The sequence below is a fragment of the Sphaerodactylus townsendi genome, linkage group LG05, assembly GCF_021028975.2.
Source record: "Sphaerodactylus townsendi isolate TG3544 linkage group LG05, MPM_Stown_v2.3, whole genome shotgun sequence".
Taxonomy (NCBI): domain Eukaryota; kingdom Metazoa; phylum Chordata; class Lepidosauria; order Squamata; family Sphaerodactylidae; genus Sphaerodactylus; species Sphaerodactylus townsendi.
This window is the reverse complement of record NC_059429.1, coordinates 135,431,699-135,449,254: the sequence shown is the minus strand read 5'-3', so window position 1 is coordinate 135,449,254 and position 17,556 is coordinate 135,431,699. Positions and strand designations below refer to the sequence as shown.

At 49.0% G+C, this 17,556-nt stretch overlaps 2 protein-coding genes and 1 long non-coding RNA gene across 3 annotated transcripts in view; all 3 read left to right on the top strand.

Moving 5' to 3' along the window:
* The window catches only part of BCL2L1 (BCL2 like 1), a 72,613-nt gene that overhangs the window by 50,467 nt on the left and 4,590 nt on the right, over positions 1 to 17,556 (top strand).
* Positions 713 to 8,998, top strand: LOC125432654 (purine nucleoside phosphorylase-like). The gene is made up of 4 exons (XM_048496422.1): positions 713 to 844; positions 2,507 to 2,682; positions 5,912 to 6,102; positions 8,347 to 8,998. Exons 1-4 carry the CDS (start codon positions 713 to 715, stop codon positions 8,601 to 8,603), a joined length of 756 nt encoding a protein of 251 aa, XP_048352379.1. The 3' UTR covers positions 8,604 to 8,998.
* Positions 11,212 to 14,917, top strand: LOC125433612. Its single transcript, XR_007244638.1, has 4 exons — positions 11,212 to 11,731; positions 12,223 to 12,288; positions 14,446 to 14,572; positions 14,799 to 14,917. It is a non-coding gene; the product is annotated as an uncharacterized LOC125433612 (long non-coding RNA).

The following is a 17,556-nucleotide window of genomic DNA, read 5'->3' as shown; positions in this document are numbered from 1 at the left end:
ATACATTGAAGCCACTATAGCAGCATACGTGTGTCTTGTACTTTTTTCGGTCCATTTTTGACACGTTCTTTAAGACGCACGTTTTCATTCATAAATGACCTTGGGCTAGTCACAGCTTCTCGGAGCTCTCTCAGCCCCACCTACCTCACAGGGTGTTTGTTGTGAGGGGGGAAGGGCAAGGAGATTGTCAGCCCCTTTGAGTCTCCTGCAGGAGAGAAAGGGGGATATAAATCCAAACTCCTCCTCCTCTCCTCCTCCTCCTCCTCCTCCTTCTTCTTCTTCAGAGAGAACATGATAACCATGCTTAGATATTTGAAGGGATGTCATGTTGAAGAGGGAGCAAGCTTGTTTTCTGCTGCCTCAGAGCCAACACGGAGTAATGGATTCAAGGTGCAGGAAAAGAGATTCCATCTAAAAGAGATTCCATTAGGAAGAACTTCCTGACCATCAGGGCTGTTCGACAGTGGAATTCACTGCCTCAGAGAGTGGTGGAGTCTCCTCCTTTGGAGGTTTTTAAACAGAGGCTGGATGAACATATGTCAGGACAGGAGTGCTTTGATGGTGTTCTTGCATGGAAGGAGGTTGGACTTAATGGCCCTGGTGGTCTCTTCCAGCTCTATGATTCTATAGAGTCCACCCCCAAATCTCCCAGGTTTCCCAACCCAGAATCGACAAGGATAGAGTGGGAAAGAAAGCCCCACACTGCTTGTGGATGAACGTGACGCTCCATCTCTCCTCAGTGCCCGGCCATGAAGGATGTCTCACCTTCGGGGAGCTGCAAGGTCAGCCGTGCGTTTGCATGAAGGGGCGCTTTCACCTGTATGAGGGATACCCTCTTTGGAAGGTAGGCCACCAGGGGCTCAGTTACCCCTTACAAAGACCTGTCAGAGGCCAAGGAAAATCAGAAGTTGTCCTAGTTTGGAAGCGACGGGAGAAGCAGCTCTCCCCCCCCCCCCCGCCCCACGCCTCCCTTTTTACCTTACCTGGTGAGTGTGACTGTGACTCCTTCCCCTCCTCGCAAGCTTTACAGCCACCCAGTAACAGGTTCCCATGGTGGTGGGATTCAAACAGTGGCGTAACGCCAATGGGGCTGGGCGGGGCACGACGGGGGCGTGGCCGGGCATTCCAGGGGCGGGGCATTAATACTTTCTCTGTTACTGTAAAAAACTCTTACTGTAAAAAAAAAGTTCCTAATTTCCAGCTGGGATCTTTCTGTCCATAATTTAAACTCATTATAGCAAGTGCTATCGTCTACTGCCAACAGAAACAACTACTTCTCCTCTACTTGACTGCCTGTCAAATACTTGATCTGAGATTGCAAATGCCTGTCAAATACTTGATCTGAGATTGCAAATGCCTGTCAAATACTTGATCTGAGATTGCAAATGCCTTAACAGACCAGGTGATCGGGAGCAACAGCCGCAGAAGGCCATTGCGTTCACATCCTACATGTGAGCTCCCCAAGGCACCTGGTGGGCCACTGCAAGTAGCAGAGAGGTGGACTAGATGGACTTTGGTCTGATCCAGCTGGCTTGTTCTTATGTTCTTATGTTCTTACTTAATACTTTCAAATACTTAATTTTGTTCCTAGAAATCAAAAGATGGATACTTTCCTTGAACAAGAAACTTGACCATATTTCTAAAACATGTTTTTAAAACAGCCCAACAGGGAGAATTATCTCCCATTTTCTACCTTCGCTAACCAGCCACATAGGAAACAACAGGACTTGATCCTCTTTGATCTGAGATTGCAAATGCGTTAACAGTCCAGGTGCTCGGGAGCAACAGCCGCAGAAGGCCATTGCGTTCACATCCTGCATGTGAGCTCCCAAAGGCACCTGGTGGGCCACTGCGAGTAGCAGAGAGCTGGACTAGATGGACGCTGGTCTGATCCAGCTGGCTTGTTCTTCTTATGACTTTATGATTTTTGAACCTAGTGGAATTTCTAACGGAAAAGCAGATCCAATGAGTAACCCCCTCTCGGCACACACAAATAATTAGTCACCCACTCTTGGGAACTGGTGAGAACCTGCTGGATCCCACCTCTGGTTAAGGCATAAGGGGGCGAACAGGTGAAGGTGTCTGTGGTAGTGGGTTTCACCAGCTCCAGCAGCTGCCCAACCTCAGGGTATGTTGATCCCAGCCCTGAGAAGAGAGAAAGGACATCTCAGCCCAGCTGGTGGCAGCGAGCTCTCTGCCAGCGTGGTGTAGTGGTTAAGAGCAGGTGGATTCTAATCTGGAGAACCAGGTTTGATTCCCCATTCATCCACTTGAGTGGCGGAGGCTTATCTGGTGAACCAGATGTGTTTCCGCACTCCTACATTCCTGCTGGGTGACCTTGGGCTAGTCACAGTTCTCTCAGAACTCTCTCAGCCTCACCTGCCTCACAAGGTGTCTGTTGTGGGGAGAGGAAGGGAAAGGAGCTTGAAAGCCACCTTGAGTCTCCTGACAGGTGAGAAAAGGGGGATGTAAATCCAAACTCTTCTTCTTCTGTTTCTTCTTGCAGGTCACCTTCCCGGTCCGGGTATTTAAACTCTTGGGCATACAGATTCTGCTGGTGACCAATGCGGCTGGAGCGTTGGGGGAGTCGTATCGCATCGGGGACCTCATGATTATCCGGGACCACATCAACTTGCTGGGCTTGGCAGGGCAGAACCCATTGCTGGGCCCCAATGAAGAGAGGTATGTGTTGCGTGGTGGAAGCCCGGCCAGAACGTTGTGCTTCCATCTGGGGCCTAGAACCTCCTCTTTCCCTTCTTGCCCACTCTCTTTCTGAGTGCTCACTCCAGGGGTCCGCATTGACCCAGCCAGAGTGGCAATAGAGTTGCCAGCGCACCGAAGTGGTTAAGAGCGGCTGACTCTAATCTGATGAACCAAGTTTGTCTCCACACTCCTCCACACGAGTGGCACACTTTTATCTGGTGAACTGGATTTGTTGAAGAAGAAGAAGGAGAAGGAGAAGAAGGAGAAGAAAAAGGAGAAGAAGGAGAAGAAGGAGAAGAAGAAGAAGAGGAGGAGGAGAAGAAGAAGAAGAGGAGGAGGAGGAGGAGGAGGAGTTTGGATTTATATCCCCCCTTTCTCTCCTGTAGGAGACTCAAAGGGGCTGACAATCTCCTTGCCCTTCCCCCTCACAACAAACACCCTGTGAGGTAGGTGGGGCTGAGAGAGCTTCGAGAAGCTGTGACTAGCCCAAGGTCACCCAGCTGGCGTGTGTGGGAGTGCCCAGGCTAATCCGAATTCCCCAGATAAGCCTCCACAGCTCAGGCGGCAGAGCTGGGAATCAAACCCGGTTCCTCCAGATTAGATACACGAGCTCTTAACCTCTTACGCCACTGCTGAGAGATGGATTTATATCCACCACCACCCTTTCTCTCCTGTGAGGACACTCAAAGGGGCTTACAAACTCCTTTCCCTTCCCCCCTCACAACAAACACCCTGTGAGGTGGGTGGGGCTGAGAGAGCTCCGAAGAACTGTGACTAGCCCAAGGCCACCCAGCTGGTGTGTGTTGGAGCGCAGAAGCTAATCTGGTTCACGGGATAAGCCTCCACAGCTCAAGTGGCAGAGCGGGGAATCATTCCTGGTTCTTCCAGATTAGAGTGCCCCTGCTCTTAACCGCTACGCCACTGCTGCTCTCATTGAACTGCGCCCTGGTCTCAAACTCCATGTGGAGTTCAGGTGGGATGCAGTTGCGGGGGGTGGGGGGGGCTCAGCTATGCGGTCCCCCCCCCCCCCGCACATGGCCTGCTAAAGTGGTAACTGGGGCTCATACACACCCTCATTAAGCTATTGCTGGGGTTGTACGGCTGGTGGGTGGGAGAGCCACAGGGTCCCGGGCGGCTCGTGGTAGTAGACACAGGCTCCGCAGACTTTGACGTAGTCTGAGGCAGCACGGGAAGAGGTGTCAGCGGGTCCCGTGCCCATCCTCATTACCACCAGGGTCTGGACCAGTGGTGGGATCCAAAAATTTTAGTAACAGGTTCCCATGGTGGTGGGATTCAAACAGTGGCGTAGCGCCAATGGGGCTGGGCAGGGCACGACGGGGGCATGGCCAGGCATTCCGGGGGCGGGGCATTAATAATTTCTCTGTTGCTGTAAAAAACTCTTACTGTAAAAAAAAAAGTTCCTAATTTCCAGCTGGTATTTTTCTGTCCATAATTTAAACTCATTATAGCAAGTCCTATCGTCTGCTGCCAACAGAAACAACTACTTCTCCTCTAATTGACTGCCTGTCAAATACTTAATACTTTCAAATACTTAATTTTGTTTCTAGAAATCAAAAGAAGGATACTTTCCTTGAACAAGGAACTTTACCATATTTCTAAAACATGTTTTTAAAACAGCCCAACAACAGGGAGAATTATCCCGTTTTCTACCTTCGCTAACCAGCCACATACCCTGTTTCCCCAAATATAAGACATCCCCTGAAAATAAGATGTAGTAGAGGTTTTGCTAAAGTTCGAAATATAAGGCATCCCCCGAAAGTAAGACATAGCAAAGTTTTTCTTTGGAACCATGCCCGACGAACAGAACGCAGAAAAATAAGACATCCCCTGAAAATAAGACATGGCGCATCTTTGGGAGCAAAAATTAATATAAGACACTGTCTTATTTTCGGGGAAACATGGTAGGAAACAACAGGACTTTATGATTTTTGGACCTAATGGAATTTCTAACGGAAAAGCGGACCCAATTGGTAGCCCCCTCTCGGCACACACAAATAATTAGTCACCCACTCTCGGGAACTGGTGAGAACCTGCTGGATCCCACCTCTGGTTGTATCTGTCAAGCCCTGGATCTGTTCCCAATAACCAGCTCAGCGATTTCAATCAGAAGCTTTTATTGACAGACAGCAGTGTGGCCATGTAGAGAGAAAGCCAATACTGAGGTTCTGACTTTCTATAACCCCAATATATGTTCACCCCTCAACCCCCCGCTCCTTCCCAAATGTCCAGGCAGAGCTGTGCTTGGGAAAGCAGTAGCCTTTCACACTTCAAGGCCAGACGCACTGATAAGAATGCTTTCTAAGTCACGACATAGTCCAAGCATGGAGACAGCAAGAAAACGAAAGAAGGAAGAGCAAATTGGTAAAAGACAATTCGGATCCCAGTTAATGGCAGGGGCCCCTGACATATCACAACCAGGGCTGACGTTGGAAAAGTCCTACGAAGCCGCGATTATCCGCTAAATCTTCAAGCATCCAGGCAGGCAAGTCACCATGCGGTCATCACGCCTCTCACAAACCCAACTCTCTACATTTCTAATGATCGAATCGCCCACTACGAGGAGCCCCCCACCTCCCTGAGGGGTATCCTCAGTGCGAGAGGATATCTGATCACCAGCTAAGGAAGGGGTCCCATCGAAGGGAGCATCTTCCTCCACCTCAGACTGGCACCCTCTGTCCCCAAGACCTTCATTCTCCATGACATCTGAAGAGATGTCACCTTGGGAGTGGGACCTGGCTGTTAGGTCCTAATAAAAGGAAACAACTTCTTCACGCAACGTGTGATTGGTGTTTGGAATATGCTGCCGCAGGAGGTGGTGATGGCCACTCACCTGGATAGCTTTAAAAGGGGCTTGGACAGATTGATGGAGGAGAAGTCAACCTATGGCTACCAATCTTGATCCTCCTTGATCTGAGATTGCAAATGCCTTAACAGTCCAGGTGCTCGGGAGCAACAGCCGCAGAAGGCCATTGCTTTCACATCCTGCAGGTGAGCTCCCAAAGGCACCTGGTGGGCCACTGTGAGTAGCAGAGAGCTGGACTAGATGGACTCTGGTCTGATCCAGATGGCTTGTTCTTATGTTCTTAAAAGACGTAACGGGCCCCTATTATTCCTTGGACCCAGCCTGGTTCTCTAAGCTACCCCTGTTGGATTTCCTTGCCGCTCACAGCATCTTTATCTCCGTCAGGTTTGGACCCCGTTTCCCTGCCCTTTCTGATGCCTACGACAGGAAGCTCCGTGCTTTGGCAGCGGAGGTCGCGGGGCACCTTGGATACGCCTCCTTCGTCAAGGAGGGCGTCTACTGCATGGTTGGAGGCCCCAACTTTGAATCCGTCGCGGAGGCCCGGTTGCTGCACTCACTGGGGGCAGACGCAGTGGGTAGGTCAGGCTCTGGATCGGAGACCAAACAACACTCTGGAACCGGCTGGTTCAAAAAGCTTGATTGGAAGAATCAGTAGCCAGCAAAGCCAATTCTGATTTGTCTTTTCCCCAGACCCCAATATATTTCCCGATGCTCATCCCTCCTCCCACCTTTTCCCACGCTTCTCAGTAACAAAGGAATACCCTGTTTCCCCAAAAATAAGCCCTACCCCGAAAATAAGCCCTAGCATGATTTTTTGGGATTTTTGGAGGATGCTTAAAATATAAGCCCTATTCCCAAAAATAAGCCCTAGTTACAGATTTCACGGTGCAGCTGATCTGGTCATGGGTGGGGGGGGGGGGCACAAAATCATGGGGAAAAAATAAGACATCCCCTAACGGAGGGGTCTGCAACCTGCGGCTCTATAGATGTTCATGGACTACAAATCCAATTGGCCGTGCTGGCAGGGGCTGATGGGAATTGTAGTCCATGAACGTCAGTAGAGCCGCAGGCTGCAGGCCCCTGCCCTAACACATCTTTTGGAGCAAAAATTAATATAAGACCCTGTCTTATTTTCGGGGAAACATGGTAGAGAGACAGGACTCCAAGGCCAAAGGTTGAGATAAGCAGCCACCTGGCCTGGGCACCCCTACTTGTTTGTTTGTTTGTTTGTTTGTTTGATTGTTTGATTTCTAAACCGCCCTCCCCCTAGGGCCGTGGTGGCGAACCTTTGGCACTCCAGATGTTATGGACTACAATTCCCATCAGCCCCTGCCAGCATGGCCAATTGGCGAGGGCTGATGGGAATTGTAGTCCATGAACATCTGGAGAGCCGCAGGTTGCAGACCCCTGTTCTAACCTGAGAGGCAGCCTCGCAAAGGAGCCCATTCCATGGGCTTTGGTGCTGCCTGGATTTATACCCCACCTTTTTCAGTTTTGGATTTATACCCCACCTTTTTCTCCTATAAGAAGATTCAAGGTGGCTTACAAACTCCTTTCCCTTCCTCTCCCCACAACAGATCCCTCATGAGGCAGTTGTGGCTAAGAGAGTTAGGAGAGAACTGTGACTAGCCCAAGGTCACCCAGCAGGAACGTTAAGAGTGCGGAAACACATCTGGGTCACCAGATAAGCCTCCACCACTCAGGTGGGGGACTGGGGAATCAAACCTGGTTCTCCAGATTAGAATCCACCTGCTCTTAACCACCACGCCACGCTGGCTCTAGTTGCTGGAAAACAGGAGCTAGCTTGTAGTTGAGAAGCAGCAAGCTCGCAAGCACGTAGGCAGGATGCGTGCCTGTAAGAGAGCTACGACACAAAAATGGAGAGTGTGTTTAAAAACTCTCAGGAATTGTGACAAATTGTGCCCACTCAGTTATAAATACACATTACTTAGTCAATATCTCCAGGAAATCACATCAGGGAGCCTTAGAAACAGTCAGGGAACAACACATATGTACCGTTAGTGTATAAACTTGGGTGCTGTGTGGTTTCCAGGCTGCATGGCCGTGTTCTAGCAGCATTCTCTCCTGACGTTTCGCCTGCATCTGTGGCTGGCATCTTCAGAGGATCTGATGTTGGGAAAACAAGTGGAGTATATATATATCTGTTGGAGTGTACAGGGTGGGTGAAGAAACATTGTCTGTGAGTAACAAAGAAGTCAACCAGGTCAATAGTTGAGGGCATCTGAATAGAAGTATACTTCTATAGAAGGATACTTCTATAGAAGGATATTTCTATAGAAGGATACTTCTATAGAAGGATACTTCTATTCAGATGCTCCCACCAGTGACCTGGCTATCTCCATTGTTATTCCCACGCTATAGACTTCATTGTTACTCACAGACTTCTATTCAGATGCCCTCAACTATTGACCTGGTTGCCTTCTTTGTTACTCACAGACAATGTTTCTTCACCCACCCTGGACACTCCAACAGATATATATACTCCACTTGCTTTCCCAACATCAGATCCTCTGAAGATGCCAGCCACAGATGCAGGCGAAACGTCAGGAGAGAATGCTGCTAGAACACGGCCAGACAGCCCGGAAACTACACAGCACCCAAGTGATTCCGGCCGTGAAAGCCTTCGACAATACAGTGTATAAACTGCCTTTTTGCCCAGTTATTCTTTGAATACACCTTGTGTGTTCCTCTTTATTGCAATAAAGGAGATGCTTTCTTACTGTCCACCCATTTTTATTGGACCTGATGTTTCCCACAAGATCGCTGCACTCTGTGATTTGCTTCCTGTTTCCTTGCAGGAATGAGCACCGCAGCCGAGGTCGTCGTGGCCCGGCACTGTGGGTTACGGGTCTTCGGCCTGTCGCTGATCACTAACAAGGTGGCCAAGGAGTACGAGGCCCAGGAGCACGTCGATCATCTCAGAGTGCTGGAGGTGAGCCAGAGGCGAGTTTCCACCCTCCAGAGACTCCTCGCAGAACTTGTGGGCAGGTTGGAGCCAATCGATAGCAGCGGCGACCCAGAGGACAACAGGACCACGGGCCAGAATGGACTCTGAATGCTCCGGCGCTCCCCTCTAGACTTGGGGACCCACCTGGAGAGGACTAGGTTTGCCAGACTCTAAGTAGATCCACATGACAGTCAGTGAGTAAGGGCACTAGTAGGTTAAACTAACACCCCACTGCACCAGTTACTGGAGGCTCTCTCAAACCCAGTCTATTCCGAATAAATTTGCAAACATCTCATATGGTCTTTAGCCTATCTCTCGACAGTATGATCCCTCATCGGCGCAAAACAAAGACTCCAGATTTTTTTTCGTTTCCATAAATCCTTCTCAATTAATATCTCTTGGTTCCTATATTCTTTTTACCTGTAGTGTATCTGTCACAAATGTTCACACTCCAAAAACCAAGACTTTGTAGCTACACACAGGTGCCACAATAAATATGGAATTTCTTAGGCATTATATGATGGCATTATTTTGTATACGATCAACAAAACGAAAGCAATCTTTTGGGCAATTCACCTCTGGTTAGGGTCGGGAGATCTCCTGAAATTTCAGCTCATCTTCAGTCAGTTCCCCTGGAACCAATGGGTGCTTTAGAGGGTGGACTCTATGGGGTTATAACCAGTGGGATCCAAAAATTTTAGTAACAGGTTCCCATGGTGGTGGGATTCAAACAGTGGCGTAGCGCCAATGGGGCTGGGCGGGGCACGACGGGGCGTGGCCGGGCATTCCGGGGGCGGGGCATTAATCATTTCTCTGTTACTGTAAAAAAAAAAGTTCCTAATTTCCAGCTGGTATCTTTCTGTCCATAATTTAAACTCATTATAGCAAGTCCTATCGTCTGCTGCCAACAGAAACAACTACTTCTCTACTTGACTGCCTGTCAAATACTTAATACTTTCAAATACTTAATTTTGTTTCTAGAAATCCAAAGAAGGATACTTTCCTTAAACAAGGAACTTGACCATATTTCTCAAACATGTTTTTAAAACAGCCCAACAGGGAGAATGATCCCGTTTTCTACCATCGCTAACCAGCCACATAGGAAACAACAGGACTTTATGATTTTTGGACCTAATGGAATTTCTAACGGAAAAGCAGACCCAATTAGTCACCCCCTCTCGGCACACGCAAATAATTAGCAACCCACTCTTGGGAACTGGTGAGAACCTGCTGGATCCCACCTCTGGGTCTCTCCGCTTCCAAACCCCACCCTCCCAAATTTCCAGAAATTCCTCAACCTGGAATTGGCAACCCTAAGTGTGATTCATCTTCCATCTACAGTAGGGGACACTGGGAATGAGTTTATGGAACCGAGAAGGCGGCGGCCCAAAAATGTTTGGGACCCACTGATCCAGTGAATCAGCATCCATGGCTATTAATAAATGTATAATACGATGCAATAAATGCACGTTTATTATGTCAAGATTCTAGGTTCTTAAATATGCAGTTTTGCCTAGTGGTTGCATCCAGGGTTCCCCCCCCCCCCCCGGATGATCGCCAAGAACCAAAGACATGCTGCTTGCAAGGAAGGCCGTAAAGACCTGTCTACAAGAAAAACTTTTCTTAGTTTAGCTCAGCGATTCTCAACCTGGGGGTCGCGACCCCTTTGGGGGTCAAACGACCCTTTCACAGGGGTCGCCTAAGACTCTCTGCATCAGTGATCTCCATCTGTAAAATGGATAAATGTTAGGGTTGGGGGTCACCACAACATAAGGAACTGTATTAAAGGGTTGCGGCATTAGGAAGGTTGAGAACCACTGGTTAGCTGCTTTGCCTTTTGCCATTCCCAAAAGAAAAGGGGTTTTTTTGGGGGGGAGGGGGGAAGACAAGAATCTCCAACAGATTTTAACAAGAAGGCCAATATGGTGTTGTGGTTAAGAGTGTTGGCCTAGGATATCAGAGACACTGATGTATAGCACTACTCTGCTATGGAAGCTTGCTGGTTGACCTTGGGCCAGTCATGTCTTCTCAGCCTAGCCTACCTCGCAGGGTTGTTGTGAGGGTAAAATAAAGACGGGGAGGCCACCGAAAGCCTCTTTTGGTCCCCGGTAGGAAAAAAGGTAGGATACAATTAAGTAAATAAGTAGCAGAGAACTCAATTCCTTGGAGCCTTTTTAAAAGCTACAGGGAGGAACCATGACGAAGCATTTCAGAGTGGGCGGAGCCAGGGGCTTTGCCATTCTCATGTCTGTACAGAACCGAGGACGAGGACATGGAGCCTCCATGTCCAGGGAGGGTCTACCTCTGAAAGTCAGCTGCTGGGGGGCAGTACTGGGAGAAGCTTTTGAGGGGACCCCGCTTGTGACGGGCGTCTGGTTGGCCACTGTGGAAAGCAAGAAGGTGGACTGATGGGTTGCCAAGCTCTAGGTGGCACCTGGAGATCTCCCAGAATTCCAAGTTAGGAGGGTTACCAGCCTCCAAAGGGGACCTGGAAACCTGCCATTTTAGGCTGCCAACCCCCAGGTGAGGCCTGGAGATCTCCTGGAATCACAGCTGCTCTCCAGACAGCAGAGATCAATTGGCCTGCAGAAAAAGGGTTGCTTTGCAGGGCGGAGACTCCATGCGATTGTACTGGGCTGAGGCCCCTCCCCCTTTCTAAACCCCGCCCTCCCCAGGCTCCACCCCCAAATCTCCAGGAATTTCCCAACTTGCAGCTGGCAGAACTATTGCGGTATCCAGACGGCAAATGTAGAAGAGAAATATAAAAATAATAAGAATAAAGCGTAGCCTGTGGTTGCTACTCAGAGAAAGCAACGCGCATGCGCAGGGTGCTCAAGGGAAGGCAGGGAGGGCGGGGCCCGGGTTGAGCGCCCGCAAACGTCGCCTCAGGGGGGCGACCATAAATTCCTCCACTAGTGGTGAGCTGCTCGGAGGCCAGAGCGGTCTGGAGGGAGGAGAACTCGGCTTCAGACAAAAGGTGAAATCGAGGCAGCTCCCGGAGGGGCAGGCTGACGATCAAAGCTGGATAAAAAAGAGAACTCCGGTTTTTAGAAGTGCCGTGCACTTTATCGACGGTCCCTTATATCCTTCTTTTTCCTGCGCTGTCTCTTTCGTACGCGAAGCTTCCTCCCTGCCGGCCACTGCGGCTTCCGTAGCCCCGTGGTAACCATGGAGACCGCCGGCCGCGCTTCCCCGCCGGTTGCTAAGAGACGCGAGAGCTCGGAAAAGAGCGGCAGGTAAAGGGGGAGGCGGGAGTTTTTCGATGGTGGAGCCTCCATGTCCAGGGAGGGTCTACCTCTGAAAGTCAGCTGCTGGGGGGCAGTACTGGGAGCGGCCTTTGGGGGGACCCCGCTTGTGACGGACGTCTGGTGGAAAGCAAGAAGGTGGACTGATGGGTTGCCAAGCTCCAGGTGGCGCCTGGAGATCTCCCAGAATTCCAAGTTAGGATTTTGTTAGGGTTTTTAGTGATGTCCAGCTGACAGAGATTGCCTCCCTTGGAGAAAACGGCTGATTTGAAAGATGGACTCTATGGCGTTATATACCCCACTGATGCCCCTCCTCCCCAAATGCCAACATCCCGAAGGGCCACCCCCAAAATCTCATGCTTTGGGAGCACGTGAGCTCCCAAAGGCACCTGGTGGGCCACTGCGAGTAGCAGAGTGCTGGACTAGATGGACTCTGGTCTGATCCAGCTGGCTTGTTCTTATGTTCTCCCTTTCTTTTGCAGTGCTCCCGCGTGGCTCAAAAGATGTCTTCGAAGAATCTCAATTACTTTCCCCACTTCATAAAGGCGGTAAGTCCCCACAACCTAACAGGACACTGAGATGACATCCGTATCTGCCTTGATCGGAAAGATCTGTTTACATGTGATGGAGAAACAAATATCCAAGAGGCCGCCTTCGCATGTTTCCTGCCCCCTGATCAAGCTGGAGTTTATTCTATGTACTATCCTCTGCCATGAATAGAAAGATGCACGTGGAAAGGGAAGCCTGAGGAAGCACATGGGACAGCACACGGGGAGGCAGACTCAAGCAGGTCTTGTGGGGGTCACAGTTGTAATGCTTTGAGCCTGCCAGGATTTGTTAGGGAGTGGTGGTGACCGTATCTGTGGCCTTGCACATGCATGTGTTACGGATCTTTGGATCTGGGAATAAAAGCTTTTTGCTCATTGTGCTGCTAGACAGCTTAACAGAGGAGGTTTGGAGGTGGGTAGTGCCATTTAAGAAGAAGAAGAGTTTGGATTTCTATCCCCCCTTTCTCCCTACAGGAGACTCAAAGGAGCTTACAATCTCCTTGCCCTTTCCACCTCACAACAAACACCCTGTGAGGTGGGTGGGGCTGAGAGAGCTCTGAAGAACTGTGACTAGCCCAAGGTCACCCAGCTGGCATGTGTGGGAGTGCACAGGCCCATCTGAATTCCCCTGATTCCAGGATCGGGTCTGTCCACACTGTAAAAACCAAGTGGAGACTCTTGCTCACATTATACTTGACTGTCCGAGATATGTGGGTATTAGGAATTTCTCTCCTGGGCGGGTCTTAGACAAATCTGAAAGAGACTCTGACAACTCTGTTGTGGAGCTTTTGTTAAATAACACAGAGGCCGTGCTCTTGGAAAAAGTAGCAAAATTTCTTTTACAAGTGACAGAATTTTCTAAGTAATGTCCAATGCTAGATACAGTTTTATCTGTCTGTGTTTTGAATGTACTTTTGATTTGTACTTTAGAAATGTCTGTAACGCTCTGGAGCCTATTTTAGTATGCCTAATAAAGGTTGTTGTATTGAATTCCCCTGATAAGCCTCCACAGCTCAGGCAGCAGAGCTGGGAAAAACCTGGTTCCTCCAGATTAGAATACACCTGCTCTTAACCACTACACCACTGCCGGTTAGACAGATTCTTGGAGGATAGACTTAGAAGTGGCCTCTAACCACAGTGACTAAAAGGAACCTTCAGATTTGGAGGTAGTCATCAACCTCTGAATGGCAGTGCCAGGAGGCAACATGAGGGGAAAATCACTGGTTTCTGTGCCCTGTTTGCTGGCCCTCTGGAGGAACTCGTTGACCACTGTGTGCTAGACTAGATGGACGCACTGGTCTGATCCAGCTTTTCTGATCTTATTAGGGTTTTGGCCTCTCTGCCCTGTCCTTAGTCCTCCAGTGGAACTGCTTGGCCACTGTGTATGACAAGATGCTGATCTGATCTAGCAAGGCACTTCTGGTCTTCTTAAGTCATCTGACAAAGCCCATCTGATGAGCCGGAGTACATACATTGGTTTCCCAGATAGCTGATAGCCCAGAGTGCAACCTCCGCACCCTCTAGTTGCGGGACTGGCTACCATCTCCCCTTAGGGCTCTTCTTAGGCAGTGAAGCATCTTGGTCAGGCTGAGAGGCAAACACTAGATTGCACAGCGTAGAGTAGTTAAGAGCAGGTGCACGCTAATCTGGAGAACCGGGTTTGATTCCCTGCTCTGCCACTTGAGCTGTGGAGGCTTCTCTGGGGAACCAGATTAGCTTGTGCACTCCAACACACACCAGCTGGGTGACCTTGGGCGAGTCACAGTTCTTTGGAGCTCTCTCATCCTGACCTACCTCTCAGGGTGTTTCTTGTGAGGGGGGGAAGGGACAGGAGTTTGCAAGGCCCTTTGAGTCTCCTTACAGGAGAGAAAGAGGGGATATAAATCCAAACTCCTCCTCTTCCTCCACCTCCACCTCTTCTTCTTCTTCTTCTTCTTCTTCTTCTTCTTCTTCTTCTTCTTCTTCTTCTTCTTCTTCTTCTTCTTCTTCTTCTTCTCCAAAAAGGAAGGAAGCGTTTCCGTCAGCCTATTCTCTGGGACCCTGCCCTGAGATCCTTTTCCAAAGAACTGTTCCCCCCCTCCCCTCCCCCCATACACACTTTGGAGAGCCTCTTATTTTTATGCGACGAAATGGCCTCTTTCTTGTGCTGACGTTTAGGATTATAGCCCATGGCAACGAGACCACTCAGAAAAGAAGACGGCCGCGTTCAAGGTTTTGTTGCCATCTGTCAAAAAGAAGGAAACCGCGAAGCCTTCCCCATCTAAGCCCAAAGACAAACCTTCAGGTGAGGAACGCTGCATACTTGCTTTGACCTCTGCCCTCTAGCTTTCCTGGAGAAGCCATTGGTGGCTGAAGCCTGTTTTCCCGGCCCAGAGCAACCTCTGCTCCATGTTTTCCCGAGCTCTCCTTATAAGCGGCAGCCACCAGCAGCTCGCTGCCGTAATTGTCCTGTCGCTGTGGGTTTCCCTTGAGCCATGCCATGGAGGAATAATACAGTTTTTTTGTTTTAGGGAAGAATTCCACGTCAGCTTCCTCTTCAAAACATCCGGGTCCCAGGAGGGAGAAGACTGGTCAACACAGAAGTGAAATTGTGCTCACAAAGGCCATGATTAACATCAGAATCCTGCAGGTATTTGGAGCCAGCCCCCCCCCCCCCCCCTTGCAGATGGCCCACCGTCACTGGCTGTTTTGGACCCAGTTGAAGAAGAAGAAGAAGAGTTTGGATTTATATCCCCCCTTTCTCTCCTGAAGGAGACTCAAAGGGGCTGACAATCTCCTTGCTCTTTTCCCCTCACAACAAACACCCTGTGAGGTGGGTGGGGCCGAGAGAGCTCCGAGAAGCTGTGACTAGCCCCAGGTCACCCAGCTGGCGTGTGTGGGAGCGCACAAGCTAATCTGGTTTCCCAGATAAGCCTCCACAGCTCAGGTGGCAGAGCGGGGAATCAAACCCAGTTCTCCCGATTAGAGTGCCCCTGCTCTTAGCCACTACGCCACTGCTGCTCCCACAGTTGCAGAGTATTTACAGAACAGGCCTTGTTTTTACACACATGAAGCTGAGGTGATGATGTCATTCAAAATATATTGTTCATTTGATTTGGGCAGTTGCTTCTTTTTTCAAAGTTTCAGAGGGTAGCCATGTTGGTCTATAGCAGGAGTGGCCAACCTAGGGCGCTCCAGATGTTCATGGATTCCCATCAGCAGAATTGCAGTCCATGAACATCTGGAGTGCCATAGGAGGGCCACCGCTGGTCTATAGTAAAAGAACAAGATATGAATCAAATACAAATACAAATACAAAACCTTTAATGGCATATAAAGAGTGGTAAAATACAGATTATGTTAAAACCAATTGACTAAAATTTACACAAAGGTTTCACTCTTGATCCAAGTGCCTTTGTTAAAAACCTGGCAACTGATTCAGTAGTGTGGGGATGATGGTCACTAAGCAGGTGTGAAACTATTTCCTTGTCTGATCTCACTGAAAATTTCTTCAAGATGGCCTCGAGAAAAAGCAACCGATAGACTGCCAAATCTTTGCAATGAAGGAGCACGTGTTCAGTTGTTTCGGGTAGGCCCGCTGCACAGGAACAAGTCCTGTTCTCCTGTGGGATGCCAGTCGGTAACACATTTAGCCGAGCAAGCATAAAATATCTGCGGAGATGTGGATTGGTTAAATTACTCATATATTTAGCCATAAAACCCGGCAATGGTGGTGAAATGCCATAAAATGTGGGAGAACAAGTTCTGCAGGCTCCAGCTGTGAGAAGCTGCCCTTCAATGTCAAGAGTACGTTGTTTCAAAACTCCGAAAGCCTGTCTTTCGTCCATCAGTAGGAGTTGGTCAAAAGATACACCTATGTTGTTTATTTGCTTGATAATTTTGGTGTGCCAGGTGGAGTGGAAGTGGTCGCTTAACAGAAAATATGTGAGACTGCCCGGGAGGGCTCTATAATGAAGGCGAAGCCAGTATTTAAACAAAGAGAGCCAAACCCGGGAAAAAATTGTCTTGGCTCCGGTTTCTAAACAAAGAACTTGATACGTGACTGAGTTTGGAAGACCCAATAAACGACGAAGAAACAAAGATTGAACACTCTCTAATTTCTCAGCGGTTTTTGCTCCCCAGATTGGAGCTCCGTAAAGTAATTGTGGCAGTAGTTTTAACTGAAAAACTTCCATTGCGGCAGGAAAAAATTGACCGCCTCTGGTGTGAAAAAATCTGGATATTGCCAACACTTTGATTTTACTTGTATTGAGAGTCTGGTGGATATGAGAGGTCCAGGTTAAGGAATGATGGAAGGTGATTCCTAAATATCTGTATGAATGGACCTGTTCAATCAATGTACCGTTTATTTTCCACGTGCTGAGTTTTTTTGAATTCGAAAAGATCAGCACTTTGGATTTGTTATAATTAATCGACAGGGCACTGTTTGTGCAGTACGTCGCAAAGGCTTGAAGTAGTCTTTGCAGGCCCACCTTGGACCGAGACAGTAACACAGTGTCGTCTGCATAGAGAAGTGCACATGTGGGTCTTTGTCCCAAAATGGGTGCGTGACTTTCAGTCTGAGATAAATGAGGAGCAAGGTCGTTTAAATAAAGATTGAACAGGAGAGGAGCAAGAATACAACCCTGCTTGACTCCCTTGTTAGAAACTATAGGTGAAGTTAGGCGGCCCGCACGATCACAACGAACTTGACAGGTAGTTGAGGAATATAACTGGCGAATAAGAAACAGTAATCTCTGGTCTATTCCCAACACAGTCAATTTTTCCCACAGCTGATTCCTGGGGATAGAGTCGAATGCGCATTTCAAATCTAGGAAAGCCGCAAGGAGTTTCCCACCCTTGGGGTGGCAATATTTCTCCGCCAAATGGTTTAAAACCAGACAATGGTCAAAGATATGAATCCAAAGCTCCCTTCATCAGATACCACCAACAAGATTTGGGGGGGGGGATGAGCTTTCAAGAGTCTGAAGTTAGCTTTGACTCTCAAATGTTTATCCAGGGGTGGCCAACCTATGGTGCTCCAGATGTTCATGGACTACAATTCCCATCAGCCCCTGCCAGCATGGCCAATTGGAGCACCATAGGTCAGAGGCGTAGCGTTTTGCCCCCCACCCCCACCCAATATTCATTTGTGGTTTTTGTATTTTTTAGTGTTTTTTCAGTTTTGGGCCTGCAGGTGATACCCCCCAGGTTTGGTAAAGTTGGGTTCAGGGGGTCCAAAGTTATGGACCCTCAAAGGTGTAGCCCCCGTCTCCTATTAGCTCCCAT

What these genes read in the sequence shown, in the direction of transcription:
- LOC125432654 (XM_048496422.1), top strand. Translation starts at nt 713, where the DNA reads ATGAACGTGACGCTCCATCTCTCCTCAGTGCCCGGCCATGAAGGATGT. An exon ending in AGGGATACCCTCTTTGGAAG is followed by an intron (nt 845 to 2,506) that starts GTAGGCCACCAG and finishes TTCTTCTTGCAG; the next exon opens with GTCACCTTCCCGGTCCGGGT. An exon ending in ACTGGGGGCAGACGCAGTGG is followed by an intron (nt 6,103 to 8,346) that starts GTAGGTCAGGCT and finishes GTTTCCTTGCAG; the next exon opens with GAATGAGCACCGCAGCCGAG.